The sequence below is a fragment of the Bombus flavifrons genome, chromosome 11 (assembly GCF_040668555.2).
Source record: "Bombus flavifrons isolate JBK064 chromosome 11, iyBomFlav1_principal, whole genome shotgun sequence".
Taxonomy (NCBI): Eukaryota; Metazoa; Arthropoda; class Insecta; order Hymenoptera; family Apidae; genus Bombus; species Bombus flavifrons.
In genome coordinates, this window is record NC_138452.1 from 3,113,460 (window position 1) to 3,132,520 (window position 19,061).

The 19,061-nt window shown below is 38.4% G+C and overlaps 1 protein-coding gene across 8 annotated transcripts in view; it reads right to left on the reverse strand.

The window, feature by feature from the left end:
- Nucleotides 1-19,061, reverse strand: part of LOC138185214 (uncharacterized) — a 391,900-nt gene that overhangs the window by 119,634 nt on the left and 253,205 nt on the right. For 7 of the 8 annotated variants that reach the window (XM_069124002.1, XM_069124000.1, XM_069123997.1 and 4 more), the window contains one exon: nt 312-371. The exons of the other annotated variant lie outside the window; for it this stretch is intronic. In XM_069124002.1, the coding sequence (XP_068980103.1) occupies nt 312-371 (60 nt within the window). The remainder of the gene's footprint in view (nt 1-311; nt 372-19,061) is intronic. 8 annotated transcript variants of the gene reach the window in all.

A 19,061-nucleotide genomic window follows, 5' to 3' on the forward strand; every position in this document is an offset into this window, starting at 1 on the left:
ATCTCTTTTTGTTCGCGGTTCTGGTGCAAAAATGGGCGAGACTTAAAAGATTTAGTGCTTCCTTCGGTTCCGACACTTTCCTCCCTTTTCTGTCACTCGTGCGTTTCGCGGATCCTCCAGTTATGCAGATTTCGTGGAAATTCCAGCCGAAAATTGAAATTTCATCCACCGCGGGGAATACTCCCCCGAGATTACGTTCGCGTACGAAACAATCACAACTCATCCCTCTCAACCCTGTTTCATTATCGATAAAAAGACGACTCTTTGTCTTTTGGGGGATATGAATACCTTTCGTGCTTTGATCTACTCACGTTAATGCACGCTCGAGACGTCAGGGAGGAATTCGTGATGCTGCAGTGGCAGGTACGTACCTGAAAGCAGAAAGAAGATATTGTTTTTTTTAAGGATATAAACGAATAAAATGTGATATGAACTCAAGAGAATTTCATACTAATTTTTTTATAAGTAACTCGTTGAAGTTTTAGATCTGACCTGAGATTAGTACCTATGTTCGTCTAAGAGATTGTGAATGACAAACTAAATTAAGATGTAAAAACAAGTTCATCGTATGAATTCCATAGAATCGAATGAAAGAATTTATAAGTGGAAAAGTGAATAATAATAAGGTTGCGTAGATATCGTCGAGTTATGGTGATGAGTTAATCCCTGGAACCTGTTTCCCAAGCTACAATGTTAGAAATAAAACTCTAACGCGAGAATATAACGTAAATTGATTGAAAAATATTGCAGATGGAATGTTATACGTTTGAGCAATGTTGTCTTTTAATGAGAGAAATTCGCGACGGAGTTCTCAACAGCTCTTCTAAGCTGTAAAAACGCATCGTGTAAAGTTTCACGATGTCGAAGACAAGGCAGGTCGTCGTCAATAATACACCCGATTTAATCAGAGGGCGCGTGTCGCCTCGACGAAAGTACGGCTCAATTTGGTGCCCAGATTGCCTCTGGCGATGACGTCTACGAAATCCTTCGTCCCCTGCACCAGCAAGATTCTAGTTCGCGTATACGTTTAACGGAGATAAATTCTGGTGAAAATGAGCCTCCCTTCGATGAAACGAAAGGAAAAAAAAAACACAGAAGTAGACCTGCTCCAGTTACCCGAAAGGGTTAACCAAGTTTCGTTACGAGGGTTGAAGATGCGGACGGTAACGGAGGAAAACAGGTTCCCATCCGTTTTGACGTAGGCCAGCCTCATTGACCCTTTTGCTCGTCGACGTACTGCCTAATCGTCCTTAAAGACTCCTCAACGAATGATGAATCGCCGGTTTAACGAGGGTTCCTCTGTCAGTCTTAGATGTATCGGTTTACCGATCATTTCTTCGGCTCCTGCGGCAGTTTCTGTTCTGCAGTTACAGACTAAGTTTGGACAAATCGTGTGTCTTCGTTTCGTTAGTTTTCCTAATGTGTCTGTGGTTACTTGGTTCCATAAATGTCGCACGGGTTTTCATAGATCAGATTCTGCTTTTGGATAGACTTTTCAGATTTCAATTCTCATCAACGATACTTACGCAATTCAGCTGAAATTTTTTCGACAAGATTTCGATCAGAAAACTGTGGGGACTATCATTTATTCTTTACTTTTTTTTGTAACTCTCGTATATCTTATATTTTATAACTTTCTTATAACGTAAGCAGTTCCTGACAATTATTTATCGTACATTTCGTGGGTCTTTATCTTGTATAAATGCAAAAGTCTAATCGATTGCTTGGTTTGCCTGACGATCCAGCCCGATTATTGCATTTTGTATGAGATCAACAATGTGCCAATATTTATGAATAGAGCTGTATATTGGCACATTCACTTGGCACGTTCACATTCCACTCAGGAATGTGTATGGATCGAGGAAAAGGAAACCAGTTCATCAAACAATGGATCCGGATAAAAAAAGATTGTACCATTCCCTCTCAGATATTTCAATCAACCTACTTTCATCTTGACTATACGTAAAAAAATTGTGGACAGGGTATGTCAACTATTTTTCATGTTCATCCGACTGGCTCTCGTTTGCTTTTCGTATTCACGAGACTCAAAAAGGTATTTCATGCGGATGTACCACCTAGAATTAACATCTGGAACATCCAAACAATAAGAGCTTCGGGGTATTCAGACAATAAGACACCTGTATCCGAGACCAGTCCCGCCGATGCCAACTCAAACTGGTCGCTTTATAGAATACGAAATCAATAGTGTTTAGCGTCATTACGTGTCCATTCAACTTTAATGAATGCAATTTGTATTTTAACGCGTTCTCAAAGATAGTCGCAAGTCGACGTTTCCCGTGTATTTCCCTACGAAACCATGGCTGAACGTAACGCTTTTCAAAGTTTCGCCGATAAAGAACGTTCGCCTTTATAAAGTTACAAGCAAGTTTCAAGGCTTTCGTTTGAAACGCTACGTATATGGAACGTGGACTGCCACTCCGAAGCTTTAAGGTTATAAACTACCTACGATGATAAAATTCTTCTTGGGGTAGTTCGAGATTTACGAGCGGAGCATAATTGATCCTCGTTCCACGTTTCTCTGGTGTGCAGTGTCCTTGTGATTTGTTGCTTTTGTGACATTGGGTACAATAGGTTGTTACAGGACTCTTCTTACGCAAATGCAGACAAATCTCTGAAGAAACACAGGATTGTTTAATAAAAAACAATTGTAAAATCACTGGTACTTCTCAGAAAACATAAATTCTAAAAAATATATCTGCATTTACTTTCAATCGTTTTAATGAAACGTCCCTGAACTCGGACAAACTTCCCAATAAAGAGATGTTAAATTTATATCAGTCTAAAATAATTGCCAATTAAACTGAGAAGTTTAATTATTATAATCGGATCTAACTAGCCACGAACCACGAAAAATCGATCTTTCCCATCAAATAATTAAATCCAGAGATTTAAAAATTTCCTGAGACGTCTTGGTGTATGGCGAAGCCAAAAGCAAAATTACAACAACGCTACAATCAATAAAATTACCTCAGGAAAATAAATCGTTGCATATTTTCGCTAAAGCTTTTTTTTATTTATCCGCATTTATTTTACAATCGTCTTGACGAAATGTGCCAAACTCGATGAAACTTCCCAAGTAAGATATCCTAAATTTATATCACCCTAAAGACATTATCGATTAAGTGAAAAATGAAACTATATAGTCTAATCTAACTAACCGCAAACCAAATGAAAATAAATCCTCTCGTGAAATATCCATAGACCTGGAAGCTTCCTGAGGCGTCTTGGTGAATGGCGAGAAACCAAGGATCGACCATGGAAGTCGAGCTCCTTGAGACTTTCTTTTTTTTTTGTTCACGGATGGCGGCCCCGCGGCTGTGATTGCATTCAGGAAGGAAGCCCGAACGACGATTATGAATCACCGATTCGTGTAATCGGTGCCTCGTGGGACTCCGTTAAGAGTTGTCGAGCCTGGAAAGAACCCTGGCCGTCGTCATCGTTCGCCGAACAACGTGGGAGGATACGGTACGGCGAATATCGCGATTCACCAAGGCGCAGAGCCCTTGGTTTCAGCCGCAGGAAATGGAAGATCAATATGTACTCTCCTACTTTGCAGTGTCTTGTTACGCGAAAGAGAACCGCGGGTACTCGCGCGCGACGATTCCTTCCTTTTGCGCGTGTTTGCGTGTAACAACGTGCACGTGTATTCAAATTAAACGCTGTTGATGAAGAAAGCATGCTTGTCGCATGCTTCGTTTCACGGTAGCAATGACTATTCTTGTATACGGACCCAGTCTGTGAAATTGTAGGGTGCAGAGACTAGGGGATGTCCATCGTGTAGTTAGGAAACTTTGATTGCTTACGCTAGGTATCCGTCAGTTGATATATGTATTGTTATTTTTAGGAACTGGAAATTGAGACCGTGGGACTTTGGAAATTTGAGAACGTGGGAATCGTGGAAGAACGGAATGATATAAAAAGTGGGTCGGAAGCGGGTAAAAAAAATTGTTGTACGTCGCAAGTAGCGCAAAGATAAGCTAGAAGCAAGTAGAAACTCACAAACGTACAAGTATTCGATTCTCGAATTTTCAAATATTCAAATATTTAAATTTTGCAATTTCTGACCCCGCAAATTTGGATTGAATGTTCCAAGCTTCGATCTCATAAAGTCCATGAATATCCAAATTTCCGATCTCTCCAATTTTTTAACGGTCATATTTTCGATTCCCCAAATGTTTGAATTTTCGACTTTCCAAATTTTCGAATCTTTAATTTCACGACGGCTTGATTTTTTGAAATGGTTCAAATCTTCGCTCTTCCAAATTTTCTAATTTTCACGGACTGACTATACTAATTCCAAATGTAATCTCCCTGAAATCTCTCCGAAACGTTTAGCCTTACCGAATCTTATTACATACAAGGAGAGTAGGACTATTTTACAATCCCTTGCACGAATACCGGCGAATACCAAGGTCTATTATACACCGATAAAGAGATCGAAACGTATTCTCACCGTCTCCCGCTCTTTACTTTATGTAAATACCAACGCAATCTTTTGCAAATCAAGGAGGAAAAATATATTCCTGGTGGAATACGTTTCGAACGGTGGAGGTTCGAAGAGGTTTACCAGAAGAAGAATACAGCTTCCATTCTGCCCTGGCAAACGAACGATGTACACACTTTCCTCCCTCTACGCAGACAAAGAAAGATTCCCTGATCGACTGTTTCCACTTTTATATTAAAGCAAACATCGAAATCTGCTTACTGCTAGTAACACAAAGTCTCGACGAATACTTTCGTTGAAGTATCCAAGAAATAGAATTGTAATTATTCAACGTATTGATGTACTCTATTATTTCTACTCTTCTAGTTCTTTAATTCAGAGTAGCTACACAAATGTTAGCAGTATTTATTATAGCATTTACATACTAATTAATTAGGTAGGAAGAAACGGGAATACGTGAAAAGTGGGACAGAAAATCATAGAAAATTTGTAAGCTGCGGACGGACAGAAACTTTCAAATTGTTAAAATTTCGGATTGGAAATATTTAAATTTTCGAAATACAAATATTACATTTCGAATCGTTAGTAGTATTTCCATACGACTACAAAAATTTGATACTCTGAAGGTTAAATACATATTGGAGGGCGAAAGAAATTTTAAAGGCTGAGCAGTACAAAACGGTTATAATTGACAAGAACAATCAAATTATGAATAGATATAATATAGATGACTATTATCAACACATGATATGAACATAAAAATGTTTAGTACAACAAAGTTACCATTAATGTAGTGCAGTTATTATACATAAGTATGAATTTTAAGCTTCTTTTTGTCTGCCATTGTGTATGGAAACTGATAAAAAAACTTTAATGGAAAATGGCGATATGTGTCGATGTTTCTTGTTGATGCTGCATTCTTCGCGCGAAATATACAAATTACATTGTCAAATGCAAGTACCGTACGATTCGGAATTATTCCAAGCACGAATGGAATGAACACGTGCAACTGTTCGTTGAATTCCTCATGGAGAACACATCAGAAGTTCATGTTACATATTGCGCGGCTGTCGAGCGAGTTTGACCGCACCTTAAGGGTCACGGTCCGCGATGGAGGAGGCGAGTTAGAACTTCCGTAAGTAATAAAATATTCGACTGTCAGGTGTACAGCTACTCGCTCGACAAGTAGTTTACGAGCTGCACGTTTCGAGAATACTGTGAACCTCGGTTGTACTATTTCCATTTCTGTTATTGAAAGCACCGAAGAAACTGACAGTTAAGTTAGCCAGGTTCAGTGCTATTTGTAATAAAAGTGGAATAACACGAAAAAGGCTTCTAAATAAAAAATATGACCATGTTTAAGAAGGTGATCTAAAAGAGAAAAAATGATATGATGTTAAAGTTAAAATATTCCAATAATATAGATTATTAACCATCAGTCACTGTACACTTTGATGTGGCCAACTTACGAACACATGAAAATGGTATTTTGTATGACGAGGAATTAAAGACGCGAGTTTGTCAGAAATGGATGATATTAAGATTACTGTATCACAGTTAGTAATCCTCCTAAACAAATCTAATATCTAAAAAATCCTAAACAAACTCAATTTATCTTAACTGATCTCAATAATCTTCAGAATCGAAGAATCGACATTTGACTATTCAAATCTTAAGCTATTCAATTACACAAAATCACAATAAGAATTCTATCTTCGATTCTAAACTACCAACAATTTCTTTGATCGTCCCTTTACAATCTGACGAAGCCATCATTAATCATCTATCGAGTCTGAACCTAGCAAATCGCAATTCAATTAAATGCTACGAAACGTCAACAACAAATAAATCGACGTCACCGTCGCCTTCTCGCATATCGATTGACGAGCGAAAAAAGAAGACATAGAAGCAGAGGAATTCTCGCTGATGCGGTGGAAAAGATGATTTCTTCTTTAGAGAAGAAGAAGGGATGATTCAAGCACGGGGGAAAAGAACTTTGATTTCGTGACATCAGCTTCTTCTTGCGAGTAGGAGTATTTCATTTGGTTATATCACGAGGGGCCGTAGTAACCGCATTAGTCAAGCTGTCGTGCTTCGTTCGAGATCGCTTGTCAGTCGATCCTTTGACAGGGGCTGCTGGCCCGGACAATAATTTCATATCTCGGAAAGTGCCGGCCAATCTAGCGCGCATCGTTGCGCTTCGTCGCCTCCACTTGCTTTCTAGTCGATGAATATCGATATTCCACCCTTATTACTTTTCTTCGCGGTACCGGTCTTCCTGGCTCTGTCCCCTCGATCTACGATGCGCGATCGACGCACGATAGTTATTATAGATCGTTCAGACTGTGTAAAGTCACACGTATGAAAGTTCGAAGGATTCTTGAGAGTGGAAGTTTGGTTTTCATTTTCTTTGGATGACAGCGGTGATTTCCGATAATTGGCTGATAGAACGCTTGATGGATGATCCGGTTGTTGGTTTTGTGCAGCTCTTTATTCGAAGCTTTTTTGGTGTAAAATTTTGCTTGGAAATTCATACAGAAATTATTTACGCATATACTTTAGATATCGATTTATTTAAAATATGTTTAAAATTATTGAATGAAATATTTAACGTTTTTACATGCTTTCTAAGATTAAAAAATATCCTTACAGCTTCAACAGATTCAGAGTAAGATTGAGAAATAAATATTTGAAAGGTTAAAATGTAAAGTATCGCAAATTATTTAAAATTGTTAGATGATATTGATATGAGAATTAAGCTTCATATTATTTAAATGTGTGTCTTATTTGATTTATTTAAAAGCTTCCATTTTGTTTGCCTTACGAAAATCCCTTTGTACGGGGGAAAAAGTAAGCTTATTAAACTCTGTAGCATTAACGAAATTACGGACATTCGTTTGTTTGCAAATGTTTGCTTATCATATAAATCCCTTCACTCGTTGCGCGATCGTAATCAGAAGCGTGACCAGCACTTAAAGAAAATTATGACAAGCCATGCGGGCGAGGAACGTCAGAATTCGTCGGCGAGTACCAGAAAGCCTTTGTGCATCCTTCAAGCGAACTGACAGATGAACAACAAAGGGAAAAATACATAGGGAGAAAAGATAATTGTGAGGGAGTGAACGTAGCTGCGAGGCTGTCGTTTGACCCAACTAATTCATCAATGCGCGGCAAGCAAGGAAGCAGATGTTGCTCTAATAGAAACTACGAAAATGAAAACCCTCGAACGCGTATAATCATTTTTTTCAAAGGAAATTTTTATATATTATATTTCGAACATTCCAAAGACACAAAAATTCAATGATTAAAGAATTAAAATTTGCAAAGATTCAACGTTTCAAATATTCAAAGACTATTGAGATATGTACAATTTTGTGTGTCAGACTAGATTAGCCGCGTAGTAGTGACACACGTATGTGAGTATGAGTGTATGGAAGTATGTGTGTGCACAGCGTCTCGAAAAACAGATAAATGCAACTGTTCCGTTAGTAGTGTGGTATAGAAGATGGTGAGACAAAAAGAGTGCTGAGACGCATGCAAATATATATCGACGAAGATCCTGTAAATCACATATTAAATAAATATGAAACTATTTGAATATCTTTTCTACGTGTAATGTAAGTGTTCCTATATATTTATTTCGGCGATTAAGATACATAATTCTAAACAAAAACTCCAAGATCCAAGGATCAAGGACAATCTTTAATTTCAGAAGACTCAAAGATTCTAAGCTTCCAGGATGCAAAGTTTCAAAGGTGTAAGTATTCGACAATTCGAAAGTTTAAAGTCTACCATTATATATTAAACAATTCTGTATTCTATATAAATCTAAAATTCAAAAATCCGAAACTTGTAAAGTTCCACGATGCCAAGAACTAAGGATACAACTATTCGCGGAACTCTAAAAGTTAACAAATTCCACAATTAAAAATCTCAAAGAGCCAAAGATTCCAATTCAAAAACTTTGATCAAAGCGGATCCCTAAAACGCAAGTTTCGAATATTGAAAGTCGACTGCTCGGTAACACAATGAACGCACGAACAAACTCGGCTACGTGGTTGGTTGAAAAGCCACGGAAGCCCCTGGCTCGAAATATTCGGCGGTACGATCGGATTCCCTGGCGTTCGTTCGGTCGCGATTCAATGGAGAAGTCGGATCACCGTCGCGATTTATCGTTGCGTACCAACCGTCAATCCGCTTGCGAGTCGAGAGTACGTATAATTGGAAGGGCCAGGGTTCGGGTGTTCGTCCTGGCTCGTGTTTAGCTACCTTTTGTGGGATCAAGGTATTTCCAGGACCGGCGCTGCTCCCGTTGCCATTGTTATCCTTCCGCGCGCGGGGTGGCTTTCATTGTGACTCGTGGCGGGCGAACGCCAGAGCCGCCAACCTACGAAACACCGGAAGTTACGGGCCAGCGTTCGCCGTTAAATTTTACCGCTCAATAAAACACCGAACCCGACCCAAAGGTACAGTGGCTCGGGGAAGTATTTGAACACATATTACGGAGAAATTTGTACGGAGCATTATATGTGTCATATGAAAAATTGTCAAGTATCATTGACACTGTAATGAGTAGGCTTGGATTCCTATGAGAATTTATATTTTGCAAAAATTAATTAAAAAAATAGGATCTCAGTAGAAAATTGTTTTATCTATCAAGTACTATGGAAAAATATATATTTTGAATATTTTATATATTTTGTAATATTAGACTCAACTTTGCACTTTGTAGAATTCCACTTCCTGAAATTCTGAAGATTTCGGGTCGAACATATGCAGGCAATGTTACTATACGATAAAGGGCGCTTTGTAGAATAGGGGGTGGCTTATGGCAGATTATGGTGTCATAATGGTAATCGTTTTATAATATATATAATTTATCCTACCATATACCGTTCATAAAGGATTAGATTTCGGAAAGAATTAGAATGATCGGCTTTTTCTTGTACATATTGAAATTTCAATTAATCTGCTTGATTTAAGAATTCAATCTTCAATACGTCTTTATACTGGACAAGTTTATGTAACATACAAACGTGGAATTTATCAAATCATTTTATGCAAGTTCGGGGAAGATTGCTTGCAACGAAGGGAAGAGAGAAATGACAGAGACCACGGAAGAGGATGTCGGCTTTCCTGGCTCCACTTTTGGTTTTATCCTTGAAAGGCAACAGATGGCTGGACAAGCCAGCGCCGTTCAGCGATTCCAGAGGGAATTACCTGCTTCTCGTTTCCCTTTTGTTCGCCTCTCATGGGCACGAATTTGAAAATAATCGTAGTAACGATGACTAGGGGCTATGAAGAAGCCACGGTTCGCCGAATGAAGGGATATCGATGGCCGTGAGTCGATTCATCTGCTCGAAAATGAAAGCCGTGTCGATCTTTCTCAATGTAGGGGAAATAAGAATGATTTTAAAGTACTTTGAAATCTTTTCACCCACTTCGTTCTATTTATGATTTCCTAAATTCTTTAGGGATATTCGAATAAATAAAATAGCTTTTATATATTTAATGATACATTGTTTGGAACACACAGTTGTTCGATGTGATCAAAGACATTCAAATGACACCGTTGACGGTTTGTACAAGAAACAGCGAAAGGTGGAGCAAAAAGATCATCTATTACCGTTTCCGCTTCCTGACCGCGAGAACAGACGGTTCACAGCAAAATGTAAGTAGAAACTGTGGTTTCTGGTTTCCAGCCACTGTCTGTATCTGATGGGAACATTCAGATGCCACACTTGACACTGGCTACGATTTTAACGCAATCGAACCCCAAACATCCTTCGCTTCCACTCACGATGATTGTAATCAAACCTCAACCACGCAAACACTCTCTGTATAAAAGCAATATGTACAATCAAGTATCAAATTTTTCCAACATTTACAAATTATCATATTCCAATGTGAATAAAATTCCAATACAATACAATACAATTCGCCCTATTTCTTTGATAAGAAAAAGTACAATTAGAATTTCAATGTTATGACAAAAATGTTAAATTCTACCGTCCCCTTAGACGAGAGAAAGAAAATAGTGTACAGATTATAAACCATATTTCACTCGTTGAAACGTTGAACTCTCGACGCGGTAAAAGATACACGTCACAAAATATTTGTGTAAAAGGTTTCACTTAATCCACCCATGGGAGGCGATACCGAAGGATCAGATGCGATAACACAGTGTCCCCATGGATGCACGTCACTCTTATTTGTTCCTGTCAATCAAAACAATCCGGGATCGAGCGCGATCACCGAGTGGAGGGTGAGTTGACCACATTCGTGCAACGTGCAGAGGGTGCGCGTGACGTTTAGCCCAATATCCGACCGTCTGACCCACGCTGGGATTAATCTACTTCAGAGATCCGCGCCACGTTTCTTTTCCTTCGTGTCCCGGCGTTTCTGTATTTCTTAATCAATAAGATTCCTTGATCTCGAAATAAACGTTGAATTAAACATTTGATATTATCTCTTATGGATCCGATACATTACATTGCTTTATTAGGAAACGATCGATCATTCGAATGCGTGCAAGTTGATTTATCGGTAGATTATGGATTCATCTGCGCATTTATGGCAAGTTTAGTGGCGCGAAACAAACGTGTACGATTAGAAATAATATAAAAAGATATCAAATATTCCAACAATAAAAGGTAGGATATTTAAACACAAAAGTATAAAATATTCAAAGTGTAGCGCTTGTTGTGATACTTCACGAGCGAGACAAATATCATTTAGAATTTACGTTTCTCCAGTTCTATTCATAAAATATCCGCAGCCTGGTCATTAGAATCGAAAATAAATACTGGAACTCAGGATTAAATAAATAAGTATTGTTAAGTTTCAAAAGTGAACTATTTTTACGTTAACAAACTGATTTTTAAATCGAGAAGAGAAGGCAGTCATTACGCCGATGAAAAAAATCGGGGCACGAGACAAAAAATAGATACGTTTAATTTCCTCCATGTATTCCCTGTTATTATTTTGCAGTTACGCGAATGCACGCAGTCGTAGAGCATAATTGCTCTTTCCCTTAACGACAGCTACACTTTTCGTAGCTAATCGACAAAGGAAAATACGAAACCACATATGCAAACTCGCCTCAACCTTGTCAATTACAACCTTGAGAAACACATGCCGATCAAAAAATTTGCAATTAACAAGACGTTAAACCCAAAGAAACATAAACACAGGTACTATACTCGGGACTATTTATAATCTGGAAGATTACACGAGCAACCCTTTAATTACTTCGAATAGCACGATAAATTACACACGAGTGAATTCGTATAGATTGTACCTACACTTTTAAAAACTCGCCTCGGATCGGCCAAGTATCAGCCACGGTGTATCTAAAGCAATAATATCCTCCTGGCGAGAGACAACATAAGTTCCGAGGTCTTTCTACGTCCAAGCTCAAAGCTCGTGCGGAGGCGGCTTCGAGGAGCTCGTTAGCACCAGCCACAAAACGATTTATAATTATCGCGAGTCCCTTCGCCGAGACAGAAACGGGTACACGCCAAGTAGAACGACAAACAGGGAAAGGATGATAAAGAGGAAGAAAGTGTCTTTCTGTTCTCTAGAGCAAAATTTCCCTCGTTTATCTGTACATCATCGACCGCACGCTCGATTCGTGACTATCCTCCTTGAGTACATTTACCGTTCCAAAGGCTCCAGGTATCGCGCTGGGCAGAGATGAGGCTCCTTAATCCTCTTTAATGCGAGTACACGTTCGGTGCGCGCAGAGATAAGTCGACTTGCGCTGTTTTCGTGCGGATTAGGCGTTAAATTCCTGTTCTTCTGGTTGGTACTGTTCTTCTTTATTTGTGCGATACTCGAGGGAAAATATGGCGAAGATAGATGGAAGTGCGATAACACTACGTTTATATGAATTTCACTTGCCTCGATGAAATTTTAATTGGTGTCTGATTAAACGAATTTCTGCTGCTTGAATCTACTTATTTGAACGTGAACTCCTATTACGCGGACAAAAAATCGTATCTGATGGATAGATTACTCTCGTACATCAGAATGAGTAGATTAATTAATGAGTAGATTACATGAATATACGAATTGTTTATCCTCCGACAAATTAACGGTATCATGACAAGATGTACATTAATTACGAAATTACGAACAAATAAAGCGGAAATGATCCTACTCTTTACAATCACGATGATCAAATTGATTTTTAAAAGTCAATATATAATAATAAAACTGATACTCGTAATCGTCACATCTTAAGACAAGCTCTTTAGACGATTTAATTTTTGCATTGTAAGTTGGATTAAGAAGGTTCTTATAAATTAATAAGAATAGGATAAATAGCAAAATATATTATTACCATGCTTTTTAACAGATAATTGAAATATATACTCTGCTGGTCCTATAAAAAAGTAATAAGCGCTGTTTCTAATTATTAATTTGTCATTAGTTTGTACATTTGATACAATCCAGATACTTCTTCAGATTTTCAACCTCCACGAAAATTAGATATGAAATGATGATTAGAATCAAATATGTCCTTCATTGTCAGACACGCCCCGAAGAAGTGGACAGCAATGTTCACGAAACATCAGAACAAAGCGCGGTATACAAAGAAAAACAACACTGAACCTCAAAGAGCCACAGAAATGTTAATTCAGATTGTTATTGCAAATGGAGTGCATATATATATATATATATATATATATATATATATATATATATATATATATATATCCAAGAAGATCTCAGCCCCGAATAAGCAAATATAAATAAATAAAGAAAGTTCAGCAGAACATAGACAGCGCAAACATGAAGAAGTTTCGGATCGGAGTCGCGTGGATCGCGTATAGTCGATCGCGCGTTCGATTGTACGCTTGCGGTCTGCTTTTTGAATGAAAAGTGACGGGACACTGCTCGACCGCGTATCTCTGGTAATCGATCTCGAAGCGCGTCGAACCGGCGGGATTCTCACACGTAGAGAGCCACGGTCTCGTTGCCACGGATCGTATTCCAGATAGGCCAATGGCATTGATCGCAATATCGCGTATCCGCTTTGGATATTGGCTCGCGTGGGACGAACAAGCAAAGCGTGACGTTCGCTACGCTCGCGCCTGTGTTCTCCCGCCTTCGCCTGTCTTTCCTCGCCGCGTTTTCTTCCTGGCTGAAGCGAACCTCGACGCGACGGTCAGACACCGCTAGTCTTCGATCAGGAAAAATTCACCGGCGGTCTTTAAATAGAGAAACGTGAATCAGAGGAGGAGGAGGAGGAGGAGGGGCCGGTCTCGCTTTCGAAAGGCCTCCATGCAATTATCCAGCTGCAATTAAGGTTCGTAACGCGATCGACCGTGTGGGCGTCCGTGCTTTTTCTTGTTACGATAACGAGTAATCTCGATGATCACTTTTCGTCTGTAAGCGTGTACATGTGGCACGATTTTATTCTAACCTTCACCCGTTAGAATCGCAAAAGTCGACAGTTCGAAGATTGTTTTGCAACGGGACAACGCGTAGGAGTAGGTTCTAGTGTTTGTTCTATGGGATATTGCTTGTCGTCGGTGTTAGAGCTTCCGCAACGTAGATTTATGGTATGGACGTATCGAAGAAGTGCAGATAACAAGGATATTTGAGTATGAAGTGCGTAGTGGACGTAGCAGCTTTAGGTATTGCATGACAAATGTTAACAAATTTCGGATTTCCATGAATAGGAATCTTTGTACTTCGATAAGATTTTAGAAAACTTTCGAGTATTAATATATGTAAGAATTAAAATTTGTATCTGGCAGGTGTTCATTGTGTTTCCAAGTTTTAATTCTAAGGTTGTCAGGTGTATTTAAAAATTCTTCAAATTGCTTCCGATGTTCAATCGTGGATGGTCTTTTTGCCAACCAGTTGTTATAGTCGAGGATTACATTGACTCAACGTTAGGCAACATTCGTGACAAATGTGCCGTAACAGATTTCCAGATGGAATACTCGTGAACGGACGTCCATGAATTATCTTTTACGATTACTGCATCGTCCGTGGAGATTCTCCGGCACCGACGGATTAAAGATACGCACGCAATTTACGCGGCACATAATTTGAGAATTCAATTCGCAACTGCGACCTTCGATTGTCGACGCTTCGTTCCATCGTGAAATTATCCATTCAACTAACGATAAACTAGCTGACGTATTGTTCAATGCTGTTACAGATGAGGAACAGGCTCGAGTTATTACCAGAGTCTAATTTGACTTTCGATAGAATTACAGATAATGCATATAATTACAGGTAGAATTACATTGGACTAACGCGTGAAATAGTCCTTGTAAGAACCCTAATCGAACCGTCATTCGAACCCGTGTTTTAGGCCAGTAATATGACTCAGAATACATGTTGTGTTACTGATTCGGGGATCGATAATTTGGTTAGATTATAACTTTCAGTATCGAGATCTTATCTGAATCGTTATTCCAACACTTTATTCGAGTTTTATTCAATTTGCAAGATATCTATTTTGCTGGTGTTAGGTTTCTTTACCGACTTGATCGGCGTCGAATCGTCTAGCTTAACTCTATCTGTTTAAAGTTGCACATACTGGTAAAACCTGTAAATTATCTTGATTGTAAAGTTTCATGAAAAGAGAAGAAATAGCGAAATCTATACATAGAACGATTAATCGTTGTTACATTTATTTGTATAAATAAATTTGTTCACCTTGGACTTGAAAAATAAAAAACAATTATTATAACACATGGTGATCTGAGGATCATAATAGTGTACGTCAGTTCATTACTATTTCTCATAAAATGTTCCATATTTATCGCTACGAAAAAATCAATCTACTTTTTGATCTTATGGAAAGAAGGCCGACGATGAAGTTACACCTTTTACGAAATTAAACGAAAGATACTTTCAAGAGTATAGACATACATGAACAAATTTCTGAAAATTTTGTTTCTTAACCCAATACACAATATTTTAGTTTGCCAGAGCTACCCAGATTCCGACCATTTTCCATTCTTATCTTCATTTTCTTAATCCAACGTAAGATAAAAACGTATATACATTTACCGCATCAAAGAACACCAATGGCAAAGATACACACGCACGTACGTGGGCAAAACATCGAACACTTTTCAACCGGAATGAAAACGAAAAGGCGCGGATGAAGAGGGGTGAATCGATGGAAAAGGGAATAGAAGAAGGATACTGATGAAGAGAGTAAGGTTCTAAGGACAGATGAAGAGCGGTACTGGGTCGAGGGTTCGAATGAATGAAACCACCGAGGAGAAACCTCTCTCGTCTTGTAGCACGGGACAAAGAACCTTCGTCGACGACGACGATAGCAACGTCGAGAATACCCGAAGGGAAGTTTACTTTGATTAAAACTGTTCCAGTAATGTCGGGAGTCTTTTCATGCGTGGCTCGCGCACGGAACTCGCTTGGCTTACATTCAAGACGCACCGAGAGCGCCACTTTCATCGATTCGTGTGCCGCGATGCGTGTTAGCAAGCAATATCGTGTTACAATTACGGGCATGAAACACCAAAGATATTTATGTCCTTTTAACGGGGTGTAGAAAATTATTTCTACAATTCGCCTTTTTCTATGAAAGAAGGAAACTTTCGAATTGGCAAAGTGGAACGAAGAGGTTTTGATAATTTAAAAAATAATTTCTATTTTGCAATTCCCAAATTCCTGTAAGAAATCGTGAGAAATTAAACGTTTAAGTGCTGTTGTCATAAGTAACAATTTCCTAGAGGAGAATCGTGAAGAATTAAACTTTCATATCGACAGAGTAACGCATTATTTTTCGAAGAAACTGGAACTATTCTTTTTTCAATTTCCCACGAAAATATCCTACAACATTTAACTTTTAAATCTCTAAAGTCCAGAATCTAGATCGCAAAAACTTTGATATGAAATTTGTATTCACACTGTTTCAAAATAGTAATTATTCTTAATGTTTCGTTAATCGAAATTTTATGCACAGGAAGATCTCACTCTCTGGTAACCCAGTCAGATCATCAAACGATCAACCTCCTTTACCTAGTCTCTCCCACACGATTCATGAGGACTAGCACGATGTAGAGCGAAGGGATGTCCGAAACATAGAGCACCGAGGAAAATTAAGCGCATCGTGGAAACAGTATTAATAGAAAGAGAACCCTCGAGACAATTTGGGCTTGGTACGACATGAAAGACGAGAGGCTGACTCCTTCACGGTTTCATTCACGACAACCCTCGACCTAGTAGCAGTCTCAGTCTGTCCTCAAAGCCTTGTCCTCTTCATCAGCTCTCTCTATCACCCTATCATTCTCTCTATCGCTCGCCGGCTCCTTATACCACTGTCCTTTCTTCGCGACCTTCGATCCAACCCCTTAATTTCACTCCCTACAGACTCGACGAGTACTTATGGCTGCTGCTGCTAGCCTTTTCACCAGGATCTTAACCGCTCATTGAATTACCTTTGATAATTACTTAAGATACTCGAATGCTCTTTGTTAACACACAGATGAAAAGAGAAATATATTTATTTTGCTGGAGCATCTTGTACCTTCGAAGTTTAGTCTTCTATAGAAAATGAAAGGGGAATTTTCAATTTTAAAAGGCACTAAGTAGTTGAGAGAAGTCGATACTGTCTTTTTATTGAAACTCGTATTTCAGACTGCAAATGCTTGAGCAAATTCATGTTTTTATGAATGCAATTAAAAATTAATAGAGATTCGTTTCACCATCCACATTTTATAACAAATGCCTCACTTTTAGGTATTTTATATTCTTTCGTATATAAATATAATCTATATACGCAGTCTATCGATAAAGACACTACATATATAAAATGATACAAAGTATTAGTAGAATCTGTTCTATCTTTGTAAAACTTTACTATGAAAATAGATCATTCTTCATACATATCTTTTATACCAAAATTCAATATACTAAAATATATACATATTTCACCTTATTTTAAAAATAAAAAGAAAACAATCTTCTTAACTTTCGTTTCTAAAATTAGCTCTTGTATGAAAGTTCATAATCATCAAGGAATCATCATCCACGTGCGTTATTGCTTAAGTCTCCCAAAATCAATAACCAGCTGTTCATTTCCAAAATCGGAATAGAACACCAAAATAACCGCAGAAGTTTCTTCGCAACATTCGCGAAACGGGGAAGACTAAGTCATCATATCGAACACTTCAAGCCCGCATAACGTAGTTTATTGTGGCGAATAAAACGAGAATCCGAAATGTCGCGAAATAATTGAAAGCGTCGACGCGAAATCTTTTGTCCACCTGGAGAAACAAAGGGACAACGAGAGACTCGCGCGAAACTTCGTCTTGATTAAAATTGTTTTAACAGGACTGGTTACTTGTTTCTATGTGTAACGAGTTTATACTGTTTATAGCATTAGCACGAGGACGGTAAAAAGTAACTTTACCCCCGAATAAGGATTGTTTACGAGGAACTTTACGCCCTTCCATTAACGACTCGCGTTTAATCGCGCGTCTCCCTTATAAAAGGAACTTCTGCACAGTCGAGTAATATCGGTTTCGTCTCGTTACCATATTTAAACGTTGCGATTTCACGATACTGCTGGTTCGAGATTCAAACTTTAAACGATTCTACTGGCCTCGCGAGAAATAATTTCCTGCAAATTAATTTTTGTTACGTTTCGCGAGAGAAGGTTTGTCTTTTGCGAGAATTTACAGATCAGGCTTTTAATTTTTAGCTTTCTCAATAGTAAGTAATAATATGTAGGTGACTTTGATCTTAATTAGAAGAACGTTGGACTGTCTGAGACGTTTCAAGAATAGAAAGAAAGAATATGTTCTCTATAAAGGTTTCCTATATACGTTTTATTACAAAGTTATCAGTCAATAAAACTGAAATATGTGTTTAGCAGTGGAACTTGCATTATAGAATATGAAGGATATTGTACTCAATACGCAGATCGTATTTTTAGAAACCAACATTTCATTCACGATAACCTTTTATTATTCGATCTGGTATCCGTAATAAAAAATTCGCAAATATTCCTATAAAAACACGAGGTTGCAAACGGTCGACGTAAGTATGTATTTTGCTATAAAAGATCATCGATAAATACAGCTGGCGTTCATTGACTGGACCAATAAACACGACCCACGTTTTCCGCCTGTGCTCTGTATTTTCTTAGCTTCGCACTGCTATCATTCATCGCTACTCAATGCTATTCTATCAAACTGTAATTTCATATTTATATTTCGAATCATACTTTGCTCGAGACTCTCTTCCACGATACTCCATCTGGTTAAATATCTTACACGCTAAATTGACTCGACTACAACAAATTATCCCGTAACCTATCGAAAGGAAAAAGTACAAGAAAAAAGCAAGCAAGAAGGAAAAATTGTCATTTTTAGAATGCATGACGAATAGGCGAGTTGCCTACGCGTTTCATTTCTAGATACATCGTTTCGCAGGAAACGTGACTACGTTCTTGATCAATTATTTGTTCCACGTCCTTCGATATTTATGCCGTCGTGCACGGTCGTTAAAATTGCAATTGCTCCCCCCCCCCACCCTGACCGCCTCTCCGACGACCATAAATTACATGTACCGCGAACTGGTATAGAACACGCTGCTA